Here is a 24486-nt window from a genome sequence, read left to right as displayed (position 1 = left end):
TACCCTCAAATTATTTTCTGGCAGAAAGCCTGATCAAATAAACACCACATGGTTTAATGGGTGTAGTTTTGTCTGTTTTGTTTTTATTATGTACCCTCAAATTATTTTCTGGCAGAAAGCCTGATCAAATAAATACCAAATGGGTTAATGGTTGTAGTTTTGTCCGTTTTTGTTTTCATGTTTGCTTTAACATGTTTAATCAGTCAGTCATACACCCAAGCTTTTGGAAATTGTATGCCTTTAAAAACAAATGACACTAGTCGTAAGAATCAGAAACAATATTCACAATAAAAAGTATATATTTATTTATCTTTCTAGACCAAGAAAACCACTGCTGCTTCCTGAATTCTTGTCGCCAAGCAACATTCTACAGAGAAAGTTAAAGCTCTTGATTAATCATGGCAACAAAGATGCTCAATTTGACTCAAAGACTTTAACACAAGGTAATTACATGGATTTATATTCTACATGCAACATAAGTTATTGTAAACACGCAGATTTAATTTAAGTTTTGCCTTTTATACCAGGAGTCCTCCCCAGCAACACCCAGCAGGCCCAACTGTTACATAGTTTCCCGCAGTAAAAAGTTAATCCATTTTATTCATCTGCTAAACTCAGGATCAATCCCTGTCAGTGTGCCCATTGTGCTATTTCTCGTTCCAGCCAGTGCACCACAGCTGGTATATCAACGGCTGTGGTATGTGCTATCCTGTCTGGTATGGTGCATATAAAGGATCCCTAGCTACTAATGAAAAATTAGCAGGTTTCCTCTCTAGCACTATATGTCACAATTACCAAATAGCTGACATCCAATAGCTGATTATTTATAAATCAATGTGGTCTAGTAGTGTCGTTAAACAAAACAAACTTTAAACTTTCTTCTATTAAACAATGGATTTTCTAGGCTGTTCCATGTTAAGAGAGTGGGGAACACCTCCAGCACAATCTCTTTGACAGCTTTTTGGAAGTAAACATATATATAGAGTATTCTATTTTGAGTAGAGTACTAGAGTACATACTAAAGAATTCTATTTTGGTACATACTAGAGTATTCTATTTTGAGTAGAGTACTAGAGTATTCTATTTGGAGTAGAGTACTAGAGTACATACTAGAGTATTCTATTTTGGTACAGACTAGAGTATTCTATTTTGGTACATACTAGAGTATTCTATTTGGAGTAGAGTACTAGAGTATTCTATTTGGAGTAGAGTACTAGAGTACATACTAGAGAATTCTATTTTGGTACATACTAGAGAATTCTATTTTGGTACATGCTAGAGTATTCTATTTTAAGTAGAGTACTAGAGTACATACTAGAGAATTCTATTTTGGTACATACTAGAGTATTCTATTTTGAGTAGAGTACTAGAGTTCATACTAGAGAATTCTATTTTGGTACATACTAGAGTATTCTATTTTGAGTAGAGTACTAGAGTATTCTATTTGGAGTAGAGTACTAGAGTACATACTAGAGAATTCTATTTTGGTACATACTAGAGAATTCTATTTTGGTACATACTAGAGTATTCTATTTTGAGTAGAGTACTAGAGTACATACTAGAGAATTCTATTTTGGTACAGACTAGAGTATTCTATTTTGAGTAGAGTACTAGAGTACATACTAGAGAATTCTATTTTGGTACAGACTAGAGTATTCTATTTTGGTACAGACTAGAGTATTCTATTTTGGTACAGACTAGAGTATTAGTAGTCTAACACTTAATAGTATCTCATTCTGAGCGAATCGGCTGATAAAAAGAGTGTTGCTAAGACACGTCTTTTAGGCCTATCCACGGGTGACTGCATAGCACATACTAATAATGAATGTAATCCAAGATGTAGATCAATCAATACTCCAGCAAGTGTGAAGAAATAAAGATAAACACTTGTGCTATTTGTTAAAAATGTTTTAATAGTTTTGTTCCTATACACTAATACTGAAAAAAGGCATCATCTTGTGGTTGACATTTATCAGAACTTTCACAAAACAGTTAGTGTCCCTTATTTTGATTGGCCAGTTAAAAATAGCAAGCAGGACTGAGTGAATAGTATGTTGTCTAAATTCTATTTTGGAACAAAACAAATTTGGCTGTGTCTTGTGTTTATTGTTTGACCATATTGGTGATACAAGTATTGTGAGTAAATGTAGTGTTGCATTTGTCTTCTTCTTCTTCTTTTTTTTTTCTTCAGCAATTAGGCCTATTCGCATAAGTGTAATTTTCGAAGTTAAATTAAAAACACGAAAAATGTGAAAATTACAAACACACAAATAATACTCATTTTACAGTATTTGTCAAGTTGCTAGTAATGTTTTGTTTCCAACTGAGTAATGTTATTATTCTTACACCGTTAGCAGACAGTACATGTAAAAATTCAAATGGTCATGTTTTGGAATCCTGATGTTTACTCCTTTATTCTACTCCAGACACGATCATAGTTGATAACACAACGGACCTACATCAGTTGACCCAGACTCTGGAGGACATCATGACAACAGCCGTTGTCAGCAGGGTGGACATCGTACCCTGGCTGTTCACTGAGTTGGTAGACAGTCTCAGAACGCTGGTTTCAAACTTCCAGACCATTGTTCCTCAAGACTTCTACCTGCCAGCACCACCGCTCTACTGTCCACAGCCCACAGACCAGGTATTAATATGTTCTGTTAAATATACATTTTAACATGATGTTCCTCAAGACTTCTACCTGCCAGCACCACCGCTCTACTGTCCACAGCCCACAGACCAGGTATTAATATGTTCTGTTAAATATACATTTTAACATGATGTTCCTCAAGACTTCTACCTGCCAGCACCACCACTCTACTGTCCACAGCCCACATACCAGGTATTAATATGTTCTGTTAAATATACATTTTAACATGATGTTCCACAAGACTTCTACCTGCCAGCACCACCACTCTACTGTCCACAGACCAGGTATTAATATGTTCTGTTAAATATACATTTTAACATGATGTTCCTCAAGACTTCTACCTGCCAGCACCACCACTCTACTGTCCACAGACCAGGTATTAATATGTTCTGTTAAATATACATTTTAACATGATGTTCCTCAAGACTTCTACCTGCCAGCACCACCACTCTACTGTCCACAGCCCACATACCAGGTATTAATATGTTCTGTTAAATATACATTTTAACATGATGTTCCTCAAGACTTCTACCTGCCAGCACCACAGCTCTACTGTCCACAGCCCACATACCAGGTATTAATATGTTCTGTTAAACATTTTAACATGATGTTCCACAAGACTTCTACCTGCCAGCACCACCACTCTACTGTCCACAGCCCACAGACCAGGTATTAATATGTTCTGTTAAATATACATTTTAACATGATGTTCCTCAAGACTTCTACCTGCCAGCACCACCACTCTACTGTCCACAGACCAGGTATTAATATGTTCTGTTAAATATACATTTTAACATGATGTTCCTCAAGACTTCTACCTGCCAGCACCACCACTCTACTGTCCACAGACCAGGTATTAATATGTTCTGTTAAATATACATTTTAACATGATGTTCCTCAAGACTTCTACCTGCCAGCACCACCACTCTACTGTCCACAGACCAGGTATTAATATGTTCTGTTAAATATACATTTTAACATGATGTTCCTCAAGACTTACCTGCCACACCACCACTGTCCAGCACCATTTTAACCAAGACTTCTACCTGCCAGCACCACCATCCACAGCCTACAGACCAGGTATTAATATGTTCTGTTAAATATACATTTTAACATGATGTTCCTCAAGACTTCTACCTGCCAGCACCACCACTCTACTATCCACAGCCCACATACCAGGTATTAATATGTTCTGTTAAATATACATTTTAACATGATGTTCCTCTAGACTTCTACCTGCCAGCACCACCACTCTACTGTCCACAGACCAGGTATTAATATGTTCTGTTAAATATACATTTTAACATGATCGTCATGTGTGTATTAAGTTCCAGTTCAAGTTCAAGCACACTGTCCTGGGCACACACCGTAACTGTCTGTAGAGGACAGAGATTAATGGTTAGTTGTTAATGAGAGAGAAGTCGGTGTAATGGCCTCATTGTCTCCCTGATGAGCTGCCACGACTGGTGTAACAAAGGCTGTGGTATGTACTATCCTGTCTGTGGGATGGTGCATGTAAAAGATCCCTTGCTGCTAATAGGAAAGAGTAGCTCATGAAGTGGCGACAGCGGGTTTCCTCTCTCTATATCTGTGTGGTCCTTAAACGTATGTCTGATGCCATATAACCATAAATAAAATGTGTTGAGTGCATTGTTAAATAAAACATTTCCTTCCTTCCCTATTGAACTGTTAAACTCAGATGGGCTAGAGCCGTTACTGGTATACAAACCCCTTACCTACAAGCCTTTTAGGCTAATGTCTTAACCACTATGCCATCAGGACGGTTGTAAGTCCACATCTTAGTTATGTGATTTCTTTTTGTGAAACTTTGATCTGATTTATTATTTATTCACCTCTTATTTTATTATTTGTTTAAAACAGAATAATCCACAGTCTGCGGCAGAGAAAAGGGAGATAATGCTAAGAAGAAGAGCTGCCTCCATCATTCAGTTGATTCTGGCTGTTCTTAAAGCCAGCCATCTGTCACTGTCGGTGATTAGCTGGTATGTGAACGCACTGAACAACATCCAGGAGAAGGCGTGTAGCTTTAAGGTAACATTGTCATTGTGCTTGTTTGTTTGTTTATACTTATTTTTGGGGCTTATATCCAATATGGGTTGTCTTTCCAGGACAGAGGGTTAGTTGTTAGTGGTTAGTGAGAGAGAAGTCGGTGTTGTGACTATTCAGTCGTTAAACTTGCTCTGGGTGGGAGACGGTACCCACCACACCACCAAGACCCGTCAAACATTGTGGTAATAACATGTCTTGGTTATGGGGCAATTGCCTTTCAGCTCATGAATCATCAGATGGGCTGAGATTTCACTTGGTTGGTACAGCGCTTGTCTTGGCTGTTTGGGTTGTAGCATCAAATCCCCTCAGCTGCAGTCCCATTGTTGGTTTTTCCCAAGCAGTGCCCCATGATTAGTATACCAAAGGCCGTGGTATGTGCTGTGCTTTGTGTAGGAAAGTCGATGCTATGTGTGGGAAAGTGAATGTAGAAAGTCTCTTGTTACTTTATTGTTAGGAATAGCCTATATGGCTGCAGGTTTGTGCTGTATTGACTAAATGTCATAATAACCAGCTGTTAGTTGTAGATTAAAATGTGCCGAGGTGTTGTTAAACAAATATTAATTTTCTTGAATTATGGCAGGCTCTAGCTAACTAAATAGTTAATGAATGGCTTTGGGCAGAAAAAAGTGGTTCTAGTCATTAAATATGCAACATTTCATACAGACATGTTAGATTGTGTGTTATGAACTGACAACAATTCTTGTTTGTTTTCCTTACAGGCAAATACAGAAGGCCCGTGTTGTGAGTTACCCGAGATGCTAGAACAGTTCTTGTCAGTGCAAACACCACTGTCGTTACATGACAACTCCAAATCAGTGCAGACTGTATTGCAAGGTTTCCGAGATTTCTGCACCATCATGTGGATGATACATTCACGTGACATGCTGTCTCAAAACCTCCGGAATAGGGAGAAGTACCTTGAAAAGATCAGTTATCAAGATTATACAAAGGTTAGCTGAGTTTTGTAAAACCGAGAATGTGCACCTGAATTCATTAACACTAGCATCAGTTCAAAGATATTTGTTTACAGGAAGGTGGGGGGGGGGGGGGGGTAAATTTTACCAACGGATGGCATAATTAAGAAGGTAAAAATTGTGTCAAGTAATATTGTCATCAGAAGTTTTATTGTAGTAACACATGTATTTTGCATGTACCAAGAGATGTGTGTATGCATGCGTTCATGTATAAGTGCATACTTGTCTTTGTGATACAGTGATGAAAAGCCTCTATATTTTTCTGAAATCCAGATTCTAGTCCTCCCAGAAACTCAGCACAAAGAATAGAATACAAACAATTATATAAACAAGAAATCAATGTAATTTTAAATATTTGATCTGATTTCAGTTTTTTTTTAGATAAAATAATATAACAAAGTTGATTAGATTTGATCTGAAATGCTGAAAAATTATGTGGTATAGTCCTTTTAGCTTTAATTGTCTCGCCTTTACAAAGTAAAAAGGCGAGATATAGGTATTACTTTCCCGATGGCAGTGGCATAAATGGCATCAATTTTTGCATAAAGGTTTTGCGATTGCATCAGTTTCTCACACAGTAAATAAAATTATTAAAAAAAAACCCGCCACAAACATTTAACACAGAGACAAAGAATTTTTGTTTGTATTTTGGACATTACAAACATGGATGATGATAAGATGACTGTTGAAGCCACAGTATTTCATTTTGGTATAGGACTACTTGACAGGTCAGTGCTCCTCGCTAGCTGTCAGTTGAGCTATCTCGGTATCACCCGAGCCCGGGGTACACGGAATCTGCAGTGCATGCCGGGTAATCATCCCCCATGTGGGGTCATATACTCTGGAGACACACCCATAAGCGCACCAGTGAAGTGGGTGAAACTGTGTATGTGGCCTTACACCTACCCATTGAGCCTAGCGATGCACTCACTCTGGATTGGAGCCAGTACTGGCATGAAAAATCCCCCATTGCCTCAGGTGGGATACTAACCCAGTACCTACCAGCCAGAAGTCCGATGGCATAACCACTACACCACCGAGGCCAGTTTTAACTGATAAAACTTGGTTTATAGTTGCACCTATAAGTCTTCATCACAGTGCATCAAAGTAGTTTTTGGTAGGCGAGACATTTAATTCAGTGAAATTCTTGTTTTTAAAGGGTATCACATTGAAATCATTTTCATTTTTCACAAAATTTGGTTGACATTCGAGTAAGATTGTAGTGCTCAGTCAATGAGGTCATCGTGTGATGTCGAAGTTTACGTTCCACTTTACATCCTAGTTTATCATGTTTATGTGTCAAGTGAAATAATTTTCATTTCTCAAAACATTTGGTTGACTTTCAAGTCAGACTGTAGTTGTCAATCAATGACGTCATCATGTGATGTCGAAGTTTACATCCAACTTGACTTTCTAGTGTGGCGTAACACTTTGATAGGAACCAAGATATTTTAACCATATGGGTAATATATATGTGTATTATTACAGACTGACTGGGAGCGGACTGAGCATGAGAAGTGGATGAAGGAATGCTTCACCAACCTGCAGTGGGCCGTCAACCTTCTGGCCTTCAGCCGATTCCTGCCAGATGAAGGGAGCATATACAAGATCGTCTTGTCACTTCTTATGGAGTTGCCTCAGCGGGAAGATGTTGCAGACATCCTTGCTGAATTTTTTTACGACATGGAAAACCTGGATGCAGAGGTTCAGGAGAAACTGGATAAGATTCTCTTTGACTGGCAGATGGTTATTGTCAAACCTGAGGATGACGGCAAATCGGCTAAAGAATGTGCCGAAGATGATGCTAATGATGGACGTAAATCGGTCACATTCTTCGATGCTTCTCCGAGAGGGAAATCACTGTCTGTGTATTTTCACAAACAGAGTCAAATTATGGGCAAAGTTTTGAAGAAGAAAAGCAAATGTTTTGGCAGTTACAGTGAATTTGTCTTCGATCCAAGTGATAATCATTCTCAGAGCAAACTGAACATCGGTTCCAGACCATTTGAGACAAGACTTTTTTATTTTGAGTTTCTCGACACCTTTGCTTCAGTATGTTTTGCACGTTTGCTTGAAAATGAACCACAGCAACTAAGTGTTAAAAATTATCCACTGTTGGCTCCTTGGGTTGATGAGATTTCTTCACTTCAGTTGTCTGCATTTGCAGAAAAATCTTCTGGCAGTGCGGAGAAGAAGCATTCACTTGTTGTGCTGAAATCATCCCAGGACAGGACACACAATGTACAAAGGAGAGAGGACATCCAGAACCTCCGCAAAGAATGTCCGAGACATCTGTTTGCAGATCATTCCAAAGAGGACCTGATGAAAGCCGAGGGATTGTTTCGTAGTAGAAGTGTTACAAATATCGCCGGTGAGAATAGCTCTGATGACCTGGTGGATTATGTCAGTGTCAGTGAGAGAAATCGAGTGAAGGGCAGTCAGCAGAATTTGAGCGAGCTTGCAGCACGGTTCTCTCACTCTGAAGAGGCTCTGTACAAACAACCAGAACATCCGGAACACCATGGGTGGAGTTTGAACGTCAACTTTGGAAGGAAGTACATGCCCTTGGCAAAACGTCTCGAGTGGCTGGAGGCTTGGAATAAAAAACTTCACTCTCTGGGAATGGGATCCAGAGAGCAGAAGTTTGAGTTCAGGCCAAGGATTAAGATCTCCATTCCCGCTCAACTGATTCTCCTGTCTGTGTGGCTGTTAGAACACAAGTACAACCCAAACAGGTTGATGCCAGTCTGTCCGCCACATCCGAACCCACTGGACAACAGATTGCAGAAGAAAAGAATTAAACACATTGACCGCACAAAAACTGGCAGTCCAAATGATTCATTGAGATCTCGGTCATCCATTTCCAAACAAAGGCAGACGCCATTGAGATCATCCCTGCAGAGGTCAAGGAGCCTTTCTCCTCAACAGAGTAGCAAAGGTGGCAGTCCAGACAGTGGTTCAGTGCTGAACAGATCCGATTTACTCGAAGAACAAAGTGTGCAGACAGCTTATAAACAGCTGCTGAATGGGTAAATAAAAAATAATTTAATTTAATGCATAAATCACATGTATTAAAGTCTTTGTGTTTTCTGAGACCATATGTTTTCATTTTTAGTGCATTACAGTTAATTTGTAAAGTCTGGGTTTTATGCAAAAGTTATATATATGTATGAATATTTTTAACATAAGTTTTTTGGTTTTTTTTTTTTTTTTTTTTTTTTTTTTTTTTGGTATATAATTTCCCTTAATGTGACTAAATTTTTTTTTTCTGTGAACAATACAAAAAGTGGATGATATACTTAATATGTGAAATCCACACATTGAAGTTGTTTTATGGCCTTACATGCACACTGTATTTGTTTTAGGCCTGAAGATAGTAGTTCTCTTGAAGTGAGTTCTTTGGACACTGAAGATTTAAATGCAGAGCTTCGTGCTACCTACCAATCCTTAAAAAGGTAAATAAATACAGGTTTTAAAAAGAATATTAGTTTTTTTTTTTTTTTTTTAATTTTTATTATTTTATTTTTAAATCTTTTTATCTTTTTTTTAATTATAATTTGTTTTATGTGTGCATTAATTTTTACTTCTTTATTATTGGCTGTAAAAATTACATATTGTAATGCTATTAAAATATTGCCAGTTATTTACTTGTTTGATTATGTCAGATTGTATTATTTTACATTGACAAAACCATGATCCACTCCACTACATTGAGTTAAGTTCCAGTATTAAATATATTGATAAAATAATTTGTACTAATTTCTCACTAAGAAATATGGCATATACTTAATTCACATACATTCTAGTAGCAGAGTTCGCTAAAAAAGTAGAAATTAATAAATATATAAAAAAAAACCCACAGAATAAATGTGATACAAAATCAACAATAATTGTCAGTTTTTATGCAAATCTATACAGTTTGTACTAAATATTGTCGTAAGTTATTCATAAGTTTTCATTTATTGTGTTTACAGAACTGGAAGCCCCAACAGACAGGAAAGTATCTCTCAGTCCATGTTAAGACGTACACTTTTACAACATGGAGAATCTCCTGACAGACGACACGGCTCCAGACTGTTTTCTAGCAGGTCTCCAGTAGATAAACTTAGAAAATCGTCATCACTGAAAGGAAGCTTGAATCATCAAGCTTCTTTGAGTGCACATCGCTCTCAGAGTCGATCTCCAAGTCCTCACACAGGGCGCAATCCATCAAGTCCTCGCCACTCTCCAAGTAGATCTCCAAGTCCTCACACAGGACGCAGTCCATCAAGTCCGCACCGAGGTCGATCACAGCTGACCACAGCACAACAAGTGTCTGGTACGGGTGACTTAGCTCATCAGCTTCAGAACATAGTGAGGACTGAGATGAGAAGAATAATGGAGGTATGCATCTATCTTAGACCATTTCAACTACCACATACAGGTCCAAGGGGCATATAGCATTAAGCTTGTTCATCTGTTTGCTACTTGTATACACTTGTCCCATCATATCATTGTGTATTTAACTGTGAAGACAGATCTCAGATGCACAGAATGATTCAGTATTATTCTTAGATATTGTTTGGGCCATAGCAACAATATGTGAAGTAGGGGTGGGAGGCACAAACACATTTTAAAAATTAAATATACAGTCGACCTTCGATAACTCAAACTTCGATCTTTCGTAAACGTCGATCTCTCGAAGTGAAACGGCGGTCCCGGCCGAACTGCTATACAAACTAGTAATAACAGACTTCGAACACTCAAACTTCGAACATTCGAAAAACTCTTATCTCAAAGTAATTTTGTAGTCCCACCATAAAAAAATAAGGGATATTGCACTTCCAAAACTCGAAGTTTGTGGAGTGACTGAGCCTTTTACTTTAAAGAAAAATTAATTGTCACCCAAGCCGACTGGTCTCGTCTATCGATGATACACGCGGTAATTACAGAATAATAGATCGCCGACTATGCGGAATGAAATGATCCTACATGCCTGCATGGGGTTGTCGGTGTTTGTACACGGCAGCGGGCCTCATTACACAAAGTACGGATAGTCTTGTAATCTTCAAAGAACTGTTGTAATAACAATTAACGCTGTTTGTTTTTTCTCTTAAACGATAGTTCTGCTCTTTGTACTTTGTGATTTGAGGGCTATACATTATTTTGTACTGTTGTGAATGTTTTATATGTTAAAAAAAAAAAGTACATAACCTAGTGCTATTTGGCATACAGCGTTTTGATTTGTTATGTTATGTCTCGCTATGTTAGTGAGGGTTTTTAAAATGATTTTTGTGATTTACAATAATTTTGCTATTTATATTGTGTATTTTTTATTTGGTAAACAAACGTACTTAGTGCTAATCGACATTCAGTATTTTAATTTATTACAACGTTACGTTCCGCCTTGTTTTGACATTTGAAAAATATATCAACTTTAATTTATCGCTTACTTCCGGTTATATGTAAGTATGTGCTTTCAGTTTTCGGGTTTTTTTTTTTACTTTACTGTCAATTAATACAATAAAAGTACATAGAGATGTACGTCAAATTGATCGGATTTATCTCGTTTCTGTTAATATTGACTTAGTTTTATCATATACACAGAAGAAATGTGCTAACATCCGATATCAACGAAATGATAATACTGCAATGCAGTTTCACTTTGAGGTCTGCTGTACGAATTTCGAACACTCGAACTCCCTGAAACTCGAACTATTTCGTCGTCCCCTTCAACTTCGAGTTAACGAAGTTTGACTGTATATACAGTTAGGGCATAAAATTTGAATTTTTCAGACAACCAATATGTCGTTTGTGTGGTTTTAGTGTTTACACAAACGATTTTCTTCGGTAGTTCAGATACAAAAGAAAAGGTTAATGGGCAACAATATTTTAACTAGAATCTAAGATGATCGATTTTCGTAGCTTTTCTCCTATCATAAATACGAAAATATACTTTGGCACGAGATCTTGTGCACCGCGGTGCATGTTCGTAATACAAGGTACATATGCTTGTGACAGGCAAAATGGGTTTTAAACTAAATCAATCTAACGGTAGCAGTATATAATATAATATTTTAAGAAACTACCCATAAAGGTTCTGTGACGTACTTCAAACACTGAATATCGTGATGTCAGAACTGAGAATTTCAGCAAACTTTTGTAAATTGTAAAAATTGTCGATGGTGTGCTAACGCAGATAGCATTTTATAATGAAAGTAGACGGTGTCATGAAGGAAATAACTGGACACGTTGAATGATGGAGAAAAAGCTGGTTAGAACATTACCATCAAGCATATATGACGTACATTAAGGTCAGAGATTTCCCAGTGCACGCAGTTTTTCAAAACATTGACACACGTTTGTTTGAATTTTCTGATGAGTGATTACAGCTTTTGCACAAATGATTCGTCTATGTTGATATTCAATTGGTTTTGCATAACCTACAGACGAACGATAAAATCGTTCGTGCCAAATTGTGTACCTTCTTCCACCCGCTAAACGAAATTTGAAATAATTAAGTCATAGGAAATCCTGAATGATTTTATGCGTGTAGTATTTTACATTTAAAACATGTTTAAGGTAAGATACTTTTTAAAAAATCAAGAAAAAAGCAGGATACATGATTATTTTGTTGGGGAAGGGGGAGACGGAACTCTTGCTATGGTTGAAACTCACGACAGTCTCTTTAATTTCCAAACAGCTTATTTTCTTCCAAAAACAGTGATTTTTTTTAATACATTTTATAACGAATGAATACAGCTTTTGCATGAATGATCCATCGTTTATGTTGATATTGGTTTTGCATAACCGACAAACAAACAACAAAATTGTTTGTGCCAAATTTTATGCCCTGTATAGTACAACAAAAAAGTAAATGTTTTGGACCATATGTGGAATGGGCACAGCTTCCCCAAAAGAAGTACGTCCCCCAACCCCAGTTATGAATATGCATATATTTGAGTCTACTTCACATGAATTGGTTTTTATTCGTAATTTTTATGTCATGGTGTGTTGTGTGTATAACTAATTAAACTGTGTTTTATTGGTCTGAAATTTGACAGAATGATTTTATTTAAATTTTGTAATATTCTAATATTCATCAAACATTTTATTTGATTTGTGTCAAGCTTTTTGCAATAGCTGCTGTCCCGTAACTTCGAATAATATAAATATTGTAGTTACTTGGAGTTATGTATTTCTGATATAAAAATTGAGTTTTTATTATTTCAGGTTCAGCATAAAAGTCTGATGGCAATGATGGGAGCCATTGATGATCCAGACCAAGAGACATCAATAGGAAGTCGGACAGGAATAAAGGACGGGGACAAAACTTTACACGTGGAAGAGTTACACTCATCTAGATCGAGAGGTGCAGGGAGAGGCAGCCAGGTTAGAGGAATCCTGAAAGAATTGAAAAATCTTCAACAGAGAGTTGATGAACCTCACCAATTCCAGTCACTTCAGGATTTATCTCACAGGGGCAGAAATGCATATCTTCAAAACAAGGAAAATCTTTCATCATTACCACTTGATATCTCAGCTTTGAGAGGAAGTGAAAGATATCCAAATGTTTATCCTGCATTTAGCCAGGAGAGAGACATTCCTCTGTATGAACCTGATCGCATTCCAAAGTTTCTACGAATTCCAGCAGAGAAAGACACCAGCAGTGAGGATCTGCATTTACCAAGAGTTCCACTTCAGGCTTGGTCAGAGGACAGCATGCCTCCAGCTTATGGGTCTAGCTTCACTAAGATGCCTCTGTTGAGACTGGATGGAGGATACCCACACAGCAATCTGTTCCACAGTTTCCACAATCCAGCAGAAGAACATTTCCCGCTATTTCCAGCACCACAAGAGTCTGTGCTTACTCATCAACGTCCGGCTGGTGATGTGCCGCTAGTTCCTATGCCATCACATCCAATACCATCTGGGCCATTTGGGATCCCACTGTTAAGAATTTCAAGACCAGATACACAGTTTATGAATGTTATTCAACCCTCGTTTGGACGCTTTGTTGATCCTAGTGCTGTTTTGGCTCATGAAGAAGAAATTCACAAGCAAGAGATGGAAAAGCAAAAGCATTTACAAGATTTTCACAAACATCTTGTACATGATCACACCGAACTGGATGCTCAGCGGTTCGGGGAACAACTTCTGAGGGTGGATCTCAAGACCCAGAAAGTCAGGGAAGATTATGAGGAAAAAAGAAGGTATTGACTAATAGTTTTTGGCACAAGTCCTTTTGTAGATTGTTTTTCTGACACAAGTCTCATGAAAATCAATCTTTGGAGCAAGCTTTAGTGAGCTTTAGTGAGCTTCAAGGATTGATCTTTTTGAGATGAGTGTAAAAAAAACCATCTGCAAAAGGGCTCGTGCCAAAAATATTTTCTTGTTCAATCATACTTACAATTTTACTATAATTAGTATAAAATTCACTGCATTTTATTTTTGTACCGTGATGTTAAGACTGCTCAAAGTTGTTATATATTCACTAGAAGGTATGCATGCAGTGTTGCATATTACGTGACGTCACATACTACCTTTGATTAGGGAACGATACAATGAACAGGTAGCAATGGCCATCTACCTCCTAAATGACAAGACCAACTAACCAATGATAAGGGCAGATTACCGTTTAGGGAACGTGTGATAGACAGTTTTTCTAGCACCTTTCTGTTGGTTGATTGAACTAGAAATTTGTGTCTCGTCTAACATTATTTATAGTCTTATTCAACTTATTGTACTAGCACAACAACAATGCTATGCAACCCTGAGTCATAACCTAAATTAATAATGAAAATTGGAAACAAATTTTCTAATTTTATTTCATCTGTAAGTTACAATTCACTGTTTACGCTTGTATTAATATCAATATGCAGTATTTATTTTATTGCATTGACACTTTATTGCATCAAGACTAAAAACCTATTGGTTATAACTGTTTATTCCAGTGATGATGTTCTGATTAAGTTCATCAAGCATTGATCAAAAGTGATGATTAGTCACAAAATTTCATCAGATTCCCAATACTATATTAATAGACTCCATCATATGCGGTCAAGTGGGATGGAAAAAGTACACCCGAGGTAGTGGAAATTTCTACCCAGGATGAGGCTTGCTGGGTCTCAGGGTTGAAATTTCGATCACCGAGAGTGTAATTTACGTCATGGAATAGGTCTGTCTTGCATGGCTAGGGATGGGCGATGGGAGAATACAGACATCTTTGTTTTCCTCAGTCCAACTGATACTCAGTCATACTTGGTCAAAGTTAGCCTAGTAGTTAGTCAAATAGGAGCATTTTATTACTTTATGTAACAGAAAAATCAACCTCCACTGAGGGGATTCGAACCATGGACTCTCAGTGCGAGAGTCCAGTGCTCTACCAACTGAGCTAATAGGGAAATTCCCACTAGCTACTGCCAGTAGGAGCACTTTATACCAACACTACTACATACTTCCCCCTCAAGTGAAGCTACGTCCCGGAGCTGTGGGCCATGGGCAGTTGAACTGTTGGGTCCTGACTGGGTTATAATTGTATTCTTGTGTCAAGAACACACACAGTCCCTACGTCGGCTCCAAATGTAACAGAAAAATCAACCTCCACTGAGGAGATTCGAACCACGGACTCTCAGTGCAAGGGTCCAGTGCTCTACCAACTGAGCTAATAGGGAAATTCCCACTAGCTACTGCCAGTAGGAGCACTTTATACCAACACTTCTACATTTATAAACCCATTTGTATTTGATATATATTCATAACAGTTACTATATTAACAAGTAACCATGTTATATATAATATTTTCAGTCGATCTCAATCTCCGAGAAGAACACAAAGAATGTCTCCAACACGATCACAGACGCCTCAAAGTCCTCAGGTAAACTTCAGTATACAGAGTTTGGATGACGCATAGATCACTCATCCTGACTCTACTAATTTGCCTCTACTGACTTTCACACAGTAGTGTTTCACATCAACATTTTAACCATTTATCATTTCTCATGTGCTATTTAAAATCAGTGCTTCAAGCATTTTTTTAGTTATAAATAACCTATTTCTCGCTCCAGCCCGTGCACCACAACTGGTACATCAAAGGCCGTGGTAGGTGCTATCCTGTCTATGGGGTGGTGCATATAAAAGATTCCTTGCTGCTAATCGAAAAGAGTAGCCCATGAAGTGGCGACAGCGGGTTTCCTCCCTCAATATCTGTGGTCCTTAACCATATGTCCGATGCCATATAACTGTAAATAAAATGTGTTGAGTACGTTGTTAAATAAAACATTTCCTTTCCTTTCCTTTGTAATTAACCTATAATATAGAAATATCAACCGTTTTACTACTGGAAAGTTAAAAATACTGGGAGTAAGTTGTGACCGTCGGTTTAAAAAAAGTGTATCTTTTATTTGTCATTTTCATTTCCTTTTTCTCTAGTTTAAGCAAATATCAGTACCAACTTAAGATATTTTGATGTGCCATTTTGTTCAGATAAGTTCAGTACACGAAGAAGAAGAAAGTCAGGAGTATGAAACCGAAAAAGAACAAGAAGAAAATGAGTATGAAGAATCAGCTGAAACAGCAAATGAAAAACTAAATGATGGATACGCAATGAGACCTGGTAAGAACAGCCACATTATAATCACCTGGACAGGTTGTCTCCTTCGTGATTTGTCCTGTCAGTTACTGTGTTACCCAGTTGAAACATTTTGTATAGATTGACCAAAACAAATTTTATTTGGCTAATCAAGCTAGTTTTATCCAGTTAATGAGGTAGGGGTGCTCATGGGTGGAGGGTGCACTTGGTGAGAGATCAGGTTATGTATTCATGAAATGATAAAATTATCAAAGTTTCTTCCAAATCACAAATTTTTCAATAATTAAAAAACAAGAAAGCTTCAAATTTCTGAAAATCACTAAATTATTTCCATTTTGACACCTGTTTCAAACCAACATCAATCGCTTACTAAAATATACCTGAATTTACACAGCACTTCATAATGCATTATAAATTATCTGTAGATAGAAATATACAATTGTTCCTTGAATCTCAGCCCATACTAATCAAAATAACCAAATACAGTAAAATTAAAACAAGTTATATTAATATGCATGTAATGGGCAGGCAGGCCTGTTATAGAACAGGCACATCATGAGCACACATGCTGTAACGTAGCATAGAGGTCCAAGACATTTGCAATGCTGTTCTTCTGTTTTGTGTAGGAGCATTTGAAGCCTACTTAGAGTTGGGTAAAGAACTGGGGATTAATGATGACACCGACGCCAAGTTCCAGTACCAGCTGGCTATGAAGCTGAAACAGCAGCAGAAAAGAAGACGGAAGAAGGTATCACTGATGTTATCCCCTTCATAGTTCATTCCTTGACATGGTGAGGGGGCTTGTATGTCTCAGTGACCCAGAGAGCTATGCCAGTAGGAGCTTTGGCTTCTGTTAGGGACACCCAAGCTGGACTGGTCAGTGGGTAGAGGCTAGAGTCTGATATGGACTAAGGGCGAGGTAACCTTAACAGAAACCTCGAGTGCTGAAGTCAGAGGTATTGGGCCGCACGGCGCACTCTAATAGACCACAATACCATGCATCATTATGGTATTATGACACTGATGTTAGATATTGGAAATTGCATTAGTATTTTCATTTGTACCTTGTAGAAAACAACCACAGTATAAGAAAAGTTCAAGGAATTATATATGGGGATGACTAGATCAGTGTTCGAGATTGACGGTATCCCGATATCCCGGGGATACCAGACTTTAATTTTGTATACCAGACTTCAAGAACCCACTATCCCACCGGGATACCATATAATACTAAATTCTCAGGTGGGATACCAGATTTTTAAATGTTAGTATCCAACTGGGATACTGCCCAAAATTTTTAATCTTGAACACTGACTAGATAGAGCAGATTGATAAGCTGAAATTACAAAACAAAATGGCAGTTATTATAACATGTTGTATTATAACGAATATCGTCAACATTTGTACCCTGAACATGCATAGAAATAACTTTTGAATGGTCATCTAGATGCACAAACGGTCAAATATTCCCTTTAGGAAGCATTTTAGAAGTCACTTTATTCTTGTTAATAACGATGATGAAACCAGAAACGAACTTGTGTATAGATGGTATCTCAGACTAACAATTGTTCATAACAAGCACAAAAAAGAAACATTTAGGAGAATGTAAAGACTGATAATTATTTATGTTTTTTTGTTAATGAATCTTGAATGCACTTTCTGTTTGTTTAGATATTGCCATTCATTTATAACAATGAAATAAATTTCTCACTTTATTTATAAGTAATTGAATTGTTGAAGATTTAGCCTCAGTTACACACTTTATATATTCTGTATCTTGTACAGGTGGACTTTTCCACGATGACACAAGAGCTGATTGACAGTAGTATGGCAACGGACCCAGCTATGGAAGTTGTGAGGACAGCAGAGGCTGCCACCTCTATTACTAAAGATACAGGTAAGACTTGATAGTTTGTGAAACTCTACAAAATTAATGGTTTATAACAGTCCATCCTTTGGAAAATGTATATAAAACATCCCCCCGCTGCATTATTGGTTGGAGTAACTTATGTGGCAGCAAAAGGTTTCCTCTCTTTCTGTCGAACCAAGTGTCAAAATAATCATAACACTGAATGACTGTAGTGTTAAACACATGTTTGGGTGCCATTAAAAAAATATTCCTTTCCTTTCTTTTTTAATGTCTGCAGGTACAGACCCGATTCAGGAAGCGCTGATAGAGTACAACCGGACACGCCAAGGGGGGGTCCTCCCACCAGACATCTTCTTGGGACTCAAGTTTGGAGACCAGCCAGAAGAACAGGGAATGGAGGTCAAGGAAAAGGTTAAATAGCGTTCATTTGGCTAAATTAAACTTTATGATCTGATCACCTTGTGACCTCAACCGTTATCCAGTTTATAGAGGGATTCAGTATATCCAGGATTTGGTTTTTTCTGTCATCATGTTATAAATACATTCTAGCTGGAAATTCGAAGCTCAAATTCCAAAATATTCTGAATCGAGAATTACACTAATAAATATATTAATAATTAAAAGTTGCATTTGCTTAAGCATATAACAGTACTATGTACATACTAAGTGCATATGTATTATATTTAACCATAACAAACAATACAAAATAGTAATTGAATATGCTATTTATATTGTATGCACAAGCATGAAGGACACCATTGGCATTGTTGTTAATATACAATAAACTGGTTTTATAGATCATTTTATTTCTACCGTATATCGCTGTGTATTAGCCGACTCCATGCATTAGCCACCCCCCTAGTTTCACCCTCCAAATCGGCTGTAAAATTATAGACCTTGTATATAAGCCGACCCCCCTATATAAAACTAACCAAGTCAGATGTCTGTGTGGTCTACAAAATGACAAAGTACATCTGCTTTCAAACGTCATTTGTCACAGCAAACGTATCCGGAAGCAGTAGCCGATTTCTATTTATAGAAACGGTGTCCGGTTAATTTATTTCTTGTAAAATATAAGTACCAAGATAGCGAAATATACCTAAACAGAAATAATAATAATAATAGTAGTAGTAATAACAACAACCAGGGATTTATTTTTACATACTTTATGTCAGTAAACATTTATAGGTTACATTTTAAAACTTTATGTCCATTTCTAATTCATTTAATGTTACAAAGTAGCACAATCCACACGGTTTATTCACTGTTCATTCACTCGGGAAGATCGTCAGCAGTGAATCCGCTGAACTCGTTGTCAGAATCATCGGCCTCGATAATGTCCCACACAGCCTGGTCTGCAGTGTCGTCGTAAAAATCATTCAGCTGATTTTCTCGAACATTCTCGATCACTTCTGCTTCTGGGAGTGATCGTACGGTGGTGTCTGCGCACATGTCGTTGAATAAACTGTCATCTTCGGTGCCGTCCATGCTGTTGGCGATTCCTGTCTTTAGAAAGCTCCTGACGATCATGTCGCTAGGGATCTTTTCCAACGCATCTTTTACCCACTGAACCACAACCGGTAAATGTGCTCGCCGTCTGCTTCCGTTTTTGGTGTAACTCTGCTCGCCGTTAACCATCCAGTCATTCCACTCCTTCCTCACGTTTGCTTTGAATGGCTTGTTCAGGCTAACGTCAAGTGGCTGTAACAAGGATGTACAGCCTCCAGGAATGACACATTGCCTCACTTTCAACGCCTTCAATTTCTTTTTCACGGCTTCGCACAGGTGTGCACGGAACATATCCCACACCAGGAATGACTGACAGCCTCGTGCACCTCCGGACCGGGCCATCCACACGTCATCTAACCACTGTAACACCAGTGACTCGTTCATCCACCCTTTTTCCTGTACCGCAATAATAATGCCCTTTGGAAATTTATCCTTTGGAAATGTCTTTCTCTTAAAGATCACCATGGGCTTTAATTTTGTCCCATCCGCCATACAGGCCAGTACTACCGTGAAGTGTTGTTTCTCTGCTCCACAGGTTTTCACTTGTACCGAGTGTGTGCCCTTCGTGTCGATCGTTCGGTTTCCTGGCATGTCGAAATTCATCGGTGTTTCGTCCATATTGCCAATCTGTGCAACTGGAAACTCGAATCGTTTTCTTTCCTTCAAAACAAACTGTTGAAATGACAGGATTTTCTTATCTACTTCGTCAGGTAGTTTTTGTGCGATGTGGGTACGCTGGCGTAGAACAAGATTGTTCCTTTCCATAAAACCTGAACACCAGTTTGCAGTCGCCTTGAATGTTGATTCTATTCCCAAATCTTTCCTCATCTTGCAAAGGTATAACGCGCGTTGACGAATCATAACTCGTGTCACGATGTGGCCAGCCTGACGTTGCTCCGAAACCCAGGGCTCCAACAGTTCCTCTAGTGCTAAGTTTGGGGACACCGAATGTCGTCTGGCCTTCTTTGTTTTTGGCATATCGGCAAGAACGGTTTTCTCCTTTCTCCAATTACGAACTTGTCGCTCATTAACATCAAACTGTCTTGCTGCTGCACAATTATTCGAATTTTCAGCAAACTCAATTACACGTAATTTGAAGCTAGCATCGTATGCACATCGTTTTCTCTTGGAACTCATGTTGTACTCGTATGCAATTTGTTGGTCGTAGTAAATATTTATTTGACGGCTGGGGTTTTAATGCTTTTTTTTATGTGAACTCATTTTTAATCTTTTGATTATATTTTGATAGCATGCGACCCTTTAACATGAAACGACTTTCAAATTTATTACTGTTGTTATTGCAGTTAGTATTAAGCACTTACCTTTCAGTCATTTGTTTTATTCTCTTACATTCTTGATTGCAGCCACACGTTAAAAACACAGTGACTGTTTGCATTGTTGATTGTGCTAATCGGTCTTTTCATTACTAGTCGGCTATACCCTACCATACCCAACCACCCGTGTCGATTAATCCCAAGCCGACAAACAAAACAAATGAAGCTGGAACAATTAACGTGTTCACCGGTTTAGTAAGCAGTTTTGTAATGACACTTGACCTGCGAAGTTTTCCGAAATTGTTTTGATCGGTCACCATTTATTGTTGTTTAAACAGATAAATATTACTAAATAACTTTTAAACACCAACATTTATTAAAGATGAACATATATATACAATTTTAATATCTTTTATTTGTAATAGCTTGTGTTAAAATGCAATATTAAACCTTTATGAAAGCGGAAATGCAGAGCACAATAATGACAATAGATCGAGTCGAGCCGTGACGTCACTATTCTAACTTTACATTTCCAATAAAATGTTGACTCCTTAGATAAGCCGACCCCAGCCTTTGACTTGATAATTTTAGTATTAAAAAGTCGGCTAATACACAGCAATATACGTTATTTATACTTAAAGTTGTAGGTTCTTTGTTCTCAGTTGTTCCTTATGTTTGTTACAGATTTGTTGCATCATAAACAAAATATTCTGACGCCATATAACCGTAAATAAAATGTGTTGAGTGCATCGTTAAATAAACCATTTCCTTCTTTCCTTCATAAACAAAATATATTCTCACACTGAAGTCATTGTGTTAATAGAATCATGTTCAGTATAACAGATTTTAATAGGATCTTTATATTTTTTTTGCAATCCAGGGTCGTGGAAGGTCGTATCTTAATGTTGTTGACATTCGTGCATCAACTGTACTGAAAGATATTGCAGAAAAACCAAGTGAAGATACCATCCAAGCTGATGCTACACTGAAAGGAACATCACTTACACTTTCTCAGGCTAGAAAAGCTAGAGAAGACATGGGTAAGCAGTGGCGTATTTTGTCAACATAATTTATATAAGTAAATATTAATTGTACGGAATTAATATTAAAGTCTTTAAAAAAAAACTATGTATTATTGAAACATTTTTTTATCTTATGATAAACCTGAGAAATGTAATTCTTGTGAGTGTTTTAAAGGTTAACTTTATAATAAAATTATGAACTGAGCTGTACGGTTTAAATCTATTTTATTTTATATTCCCAATAAGCATGTAAGTGTTGCAAAGCATCTGACAAAATACCCATCCTAATACATGAATTTCATGTAAAGCAAATCCTTTAAGTTTAAACAAACAAACAAACACATACCCACATAGACTTTTCGCACATTTATTCATGATGAGGATAAAGATATTGGCTGATTTTTCTTTCTTTTAATTTGATGTTTGGCTTCTTTTTGAAGAAACAAAATCCTAAAAATATTTTGACTCGTATTTACTCATCATCTTGTAATTTTTACAAAGATGTCTTTGAAGAGAGCCTGAGAACCGAGCTGGAGCCGAGGAGACGTCCGACATACGATTCAGTGACAGTGAGGATGTTTGAAACACACGCACGCGGACGGGAGACTGGGTAAATTGACACTGCTTGTTTCATTGGGGTGATGTGATACTGCATTGTATCTTGTTACGGCCAATGTACCACGACTGGCATATCAAATGTTGTGGGATGTGCTCTCCTGTTTGTGGGATGGTGCATATAAAGGATCCCTTGCTACTAATGAAAAAATGTTGTGGGTTTCCTCGCTAAGACTAAGAATAGTAAGAAGACCTCAGGGGAGAATAGTGTAGAACTAATTGAGCTAACTTCTGTAAATAAAGATTTTATTATTATTATGTGTCAAAATAACCAAATGTTTGACATCCAATAGCCAATAATTAATAAATCAATGTGCTCCAGTGGTGTCATTAACAAAACTTAAACCTCGGACAAACTATTGATTATTTCAAATATTTGCTGAGAAATGTTTTACTTACAAAGTCAAAATTGAGTTAAAAGATTTTGAATAGAAGTTTGTGGAAACTGATTTATGCATAGCAAAATGGGTCTCTCTTTCTTTTCAAGAAGATTATGAACCATCCCATTGGCTGTTGGAATAGTTTGATGTCCGGTTAAGTATTCATGAAAAGAAACAACAATCCAAATTTTTTGTTTTCCAATTTTCAGTTGTGTTATAAAACTCATAACAGTCAAAAAGATTGAAGAAGGTCTATGCACTTCATATTAGTTAAGAGAAATTCTATGTTTAACATTAATAGTATTAAAGCATCATAAACAATAAAATTTGTTTATATTGACAAATTAAGATTTTTGTTTTGTTTTGTTTTCATCTAGGGTTTCTGTTGCCGTTATGCCACGTGAAGTATGTCGGGAATCGAAAATGGCGATGATCAAACGTCTCTGTGAAATGAATCATCAAATGGAGGCCATCGACAGAATGTCACAGAACATTGAATCAGATTTCCAAAACACTAAGCTGGTATATTTACATTTCAGACTTGCCTGCTTTTGAAGTGACAGACTATTTTTTAAATACTATGGCATATTTTTCACTACTAGAGCCATTTTTGATAATTGAAATCGGACATTACTTACATTTTATTGTTTAGATTATCCATTTCCGTACATCCCAAGTGTTTCTGGTCATCCTGGTGTTTCTAGTACTACAAAATGCATTTTTCGTATTTTTAAATATGCACATACCTCTGAGAAGTAATGGTTATGGAGACTAGCTCTAGTCTATTTTAGGGTATTTCCCCGTTTCAATGTCATAACCTCTTGTTTCACTCTATTGTAACTTTATATGTGTTACAGGTTTGTAGATTAATCAAACTTAATGTCCATTTTCATTTGAAACAAGGGTCAATGACTTTAAAATAGGCAGCACATAGCTTCACTTGTTCACTGCAAATGGCTTCTATATTTTAGTTAATTAGTTTTTAGTTAATAACCAAGCTAAAAGTTCACAATATGTTTTTCATGGAAACCTATTTGATGGACTATAATAATGTTTTTGTTTTGCCTGTATGTTAATATTGATGTTTTTGATATGTAATTATTGTGGTCACCAATTAAAATTTAACTGGATCTTCAGTAGATGATGTTAACCATGTTGAGACCAAGACCCATAGTTACTTGGTTCTACCTTTGTTACGTTGCTAGAAAAGATGTTTATTTGTCAAGGCGATGGGAAAATTAATACCTTTTCAATGTTAGAAGTTAGTAAAATATATTTTAGGCAGTTTTCTTGAAGAAGTTTACAATATGGTTTAACTTTTTTTAAAGTAGTAATAATACAAAATGGTACTAGTCCCTACACACTAAATTGTTTTGTCTTTCACAGCTTGTGAATACCATTGAGAGAATTGGAGAAGCCATAGATCCACAAGTTCGGAGCACAGAAATGCAAGATGAGGACATAGAAGCTCAAGATGTGGTATAAGATACACTTGTTTAATACTCAAACACCTTCATATTAACTATAACCACCGATTCCTATGGGAAAT

At 37.1% G+C, this 24486-nt stretch overlaps 1 protein-coding gene across 1 annotated transcript in view; it reads left to right on the top strand.

Moving 5' to 3' along the window:
* Positions 1-24486, top strand: part of LOC121374415 — a 60137-nt gene that overhangs the window by 14634 nt on the left and 21017 nt on the right. The window contains exons 14-30 of the mRNA XM_041501516.1: positions 319-443; positions 2427-2647; positions 4547-4705; positions 5443-5673; positions 7186-8726; positions 9063-9152; positions 9672-10080; positions 12910-13889; positions 15484-15553; positions 16162-16291; positions 16894-17015; positions 18053-18164; positions 18415-18548; positions 21801-21960; positions 22444-22552; positions 23315-23459; positions 24324-24416. Of these exons, the coding sequence (XP_041357450.1) occupies positions 319-443; positions 2427-2647; positions 4547-4705; positions 5443-5673; positions 7186-8726; positions 9063-9152; positions 9672-10080; positions 12910-13889; positions 15484-15553; positions 16162-16291; positions 16894-17015; positions 18053-18164; positions 18415-18548; positions 21801-21960; positions 22444-22552; positions 23315-23459; positions 24324-24416 (4831 nt within the window). The remainder of the gene's footprint in view (positions 1-318; positions 444-2426; positions 2648-4546; positions 4706-5442; positions 5674-7185; positions 8727-9062; positions 9153-9671; positions 10081-12909; positions 13890-15483; positions 15554-16161; positions 16292-16893; positions 17016-18052; positions 18165-18414; positions 18549-21800; positions 21961-22443; positions 22553-23314; positions 23460-24323; positions 24417-24486) is intronic.

This window comes from Gigantopelta aegis, chromosome 6 (assembly GCF_016097555.1).
Source record: "Gigantopelta aegis isolate Gae_Host chromosome 6, Gae_host_genome, whole genome shotgun sequence".
NCBI lineage: Eukaryota > Metazoa > Mollusca > Gastropoda > Neomphalida > Peltospiridae > Gigantopelta > Gigantopelta aegis.
This window is presented reverse-complemented; position numbering and strand designations above follow the sequence as displayed.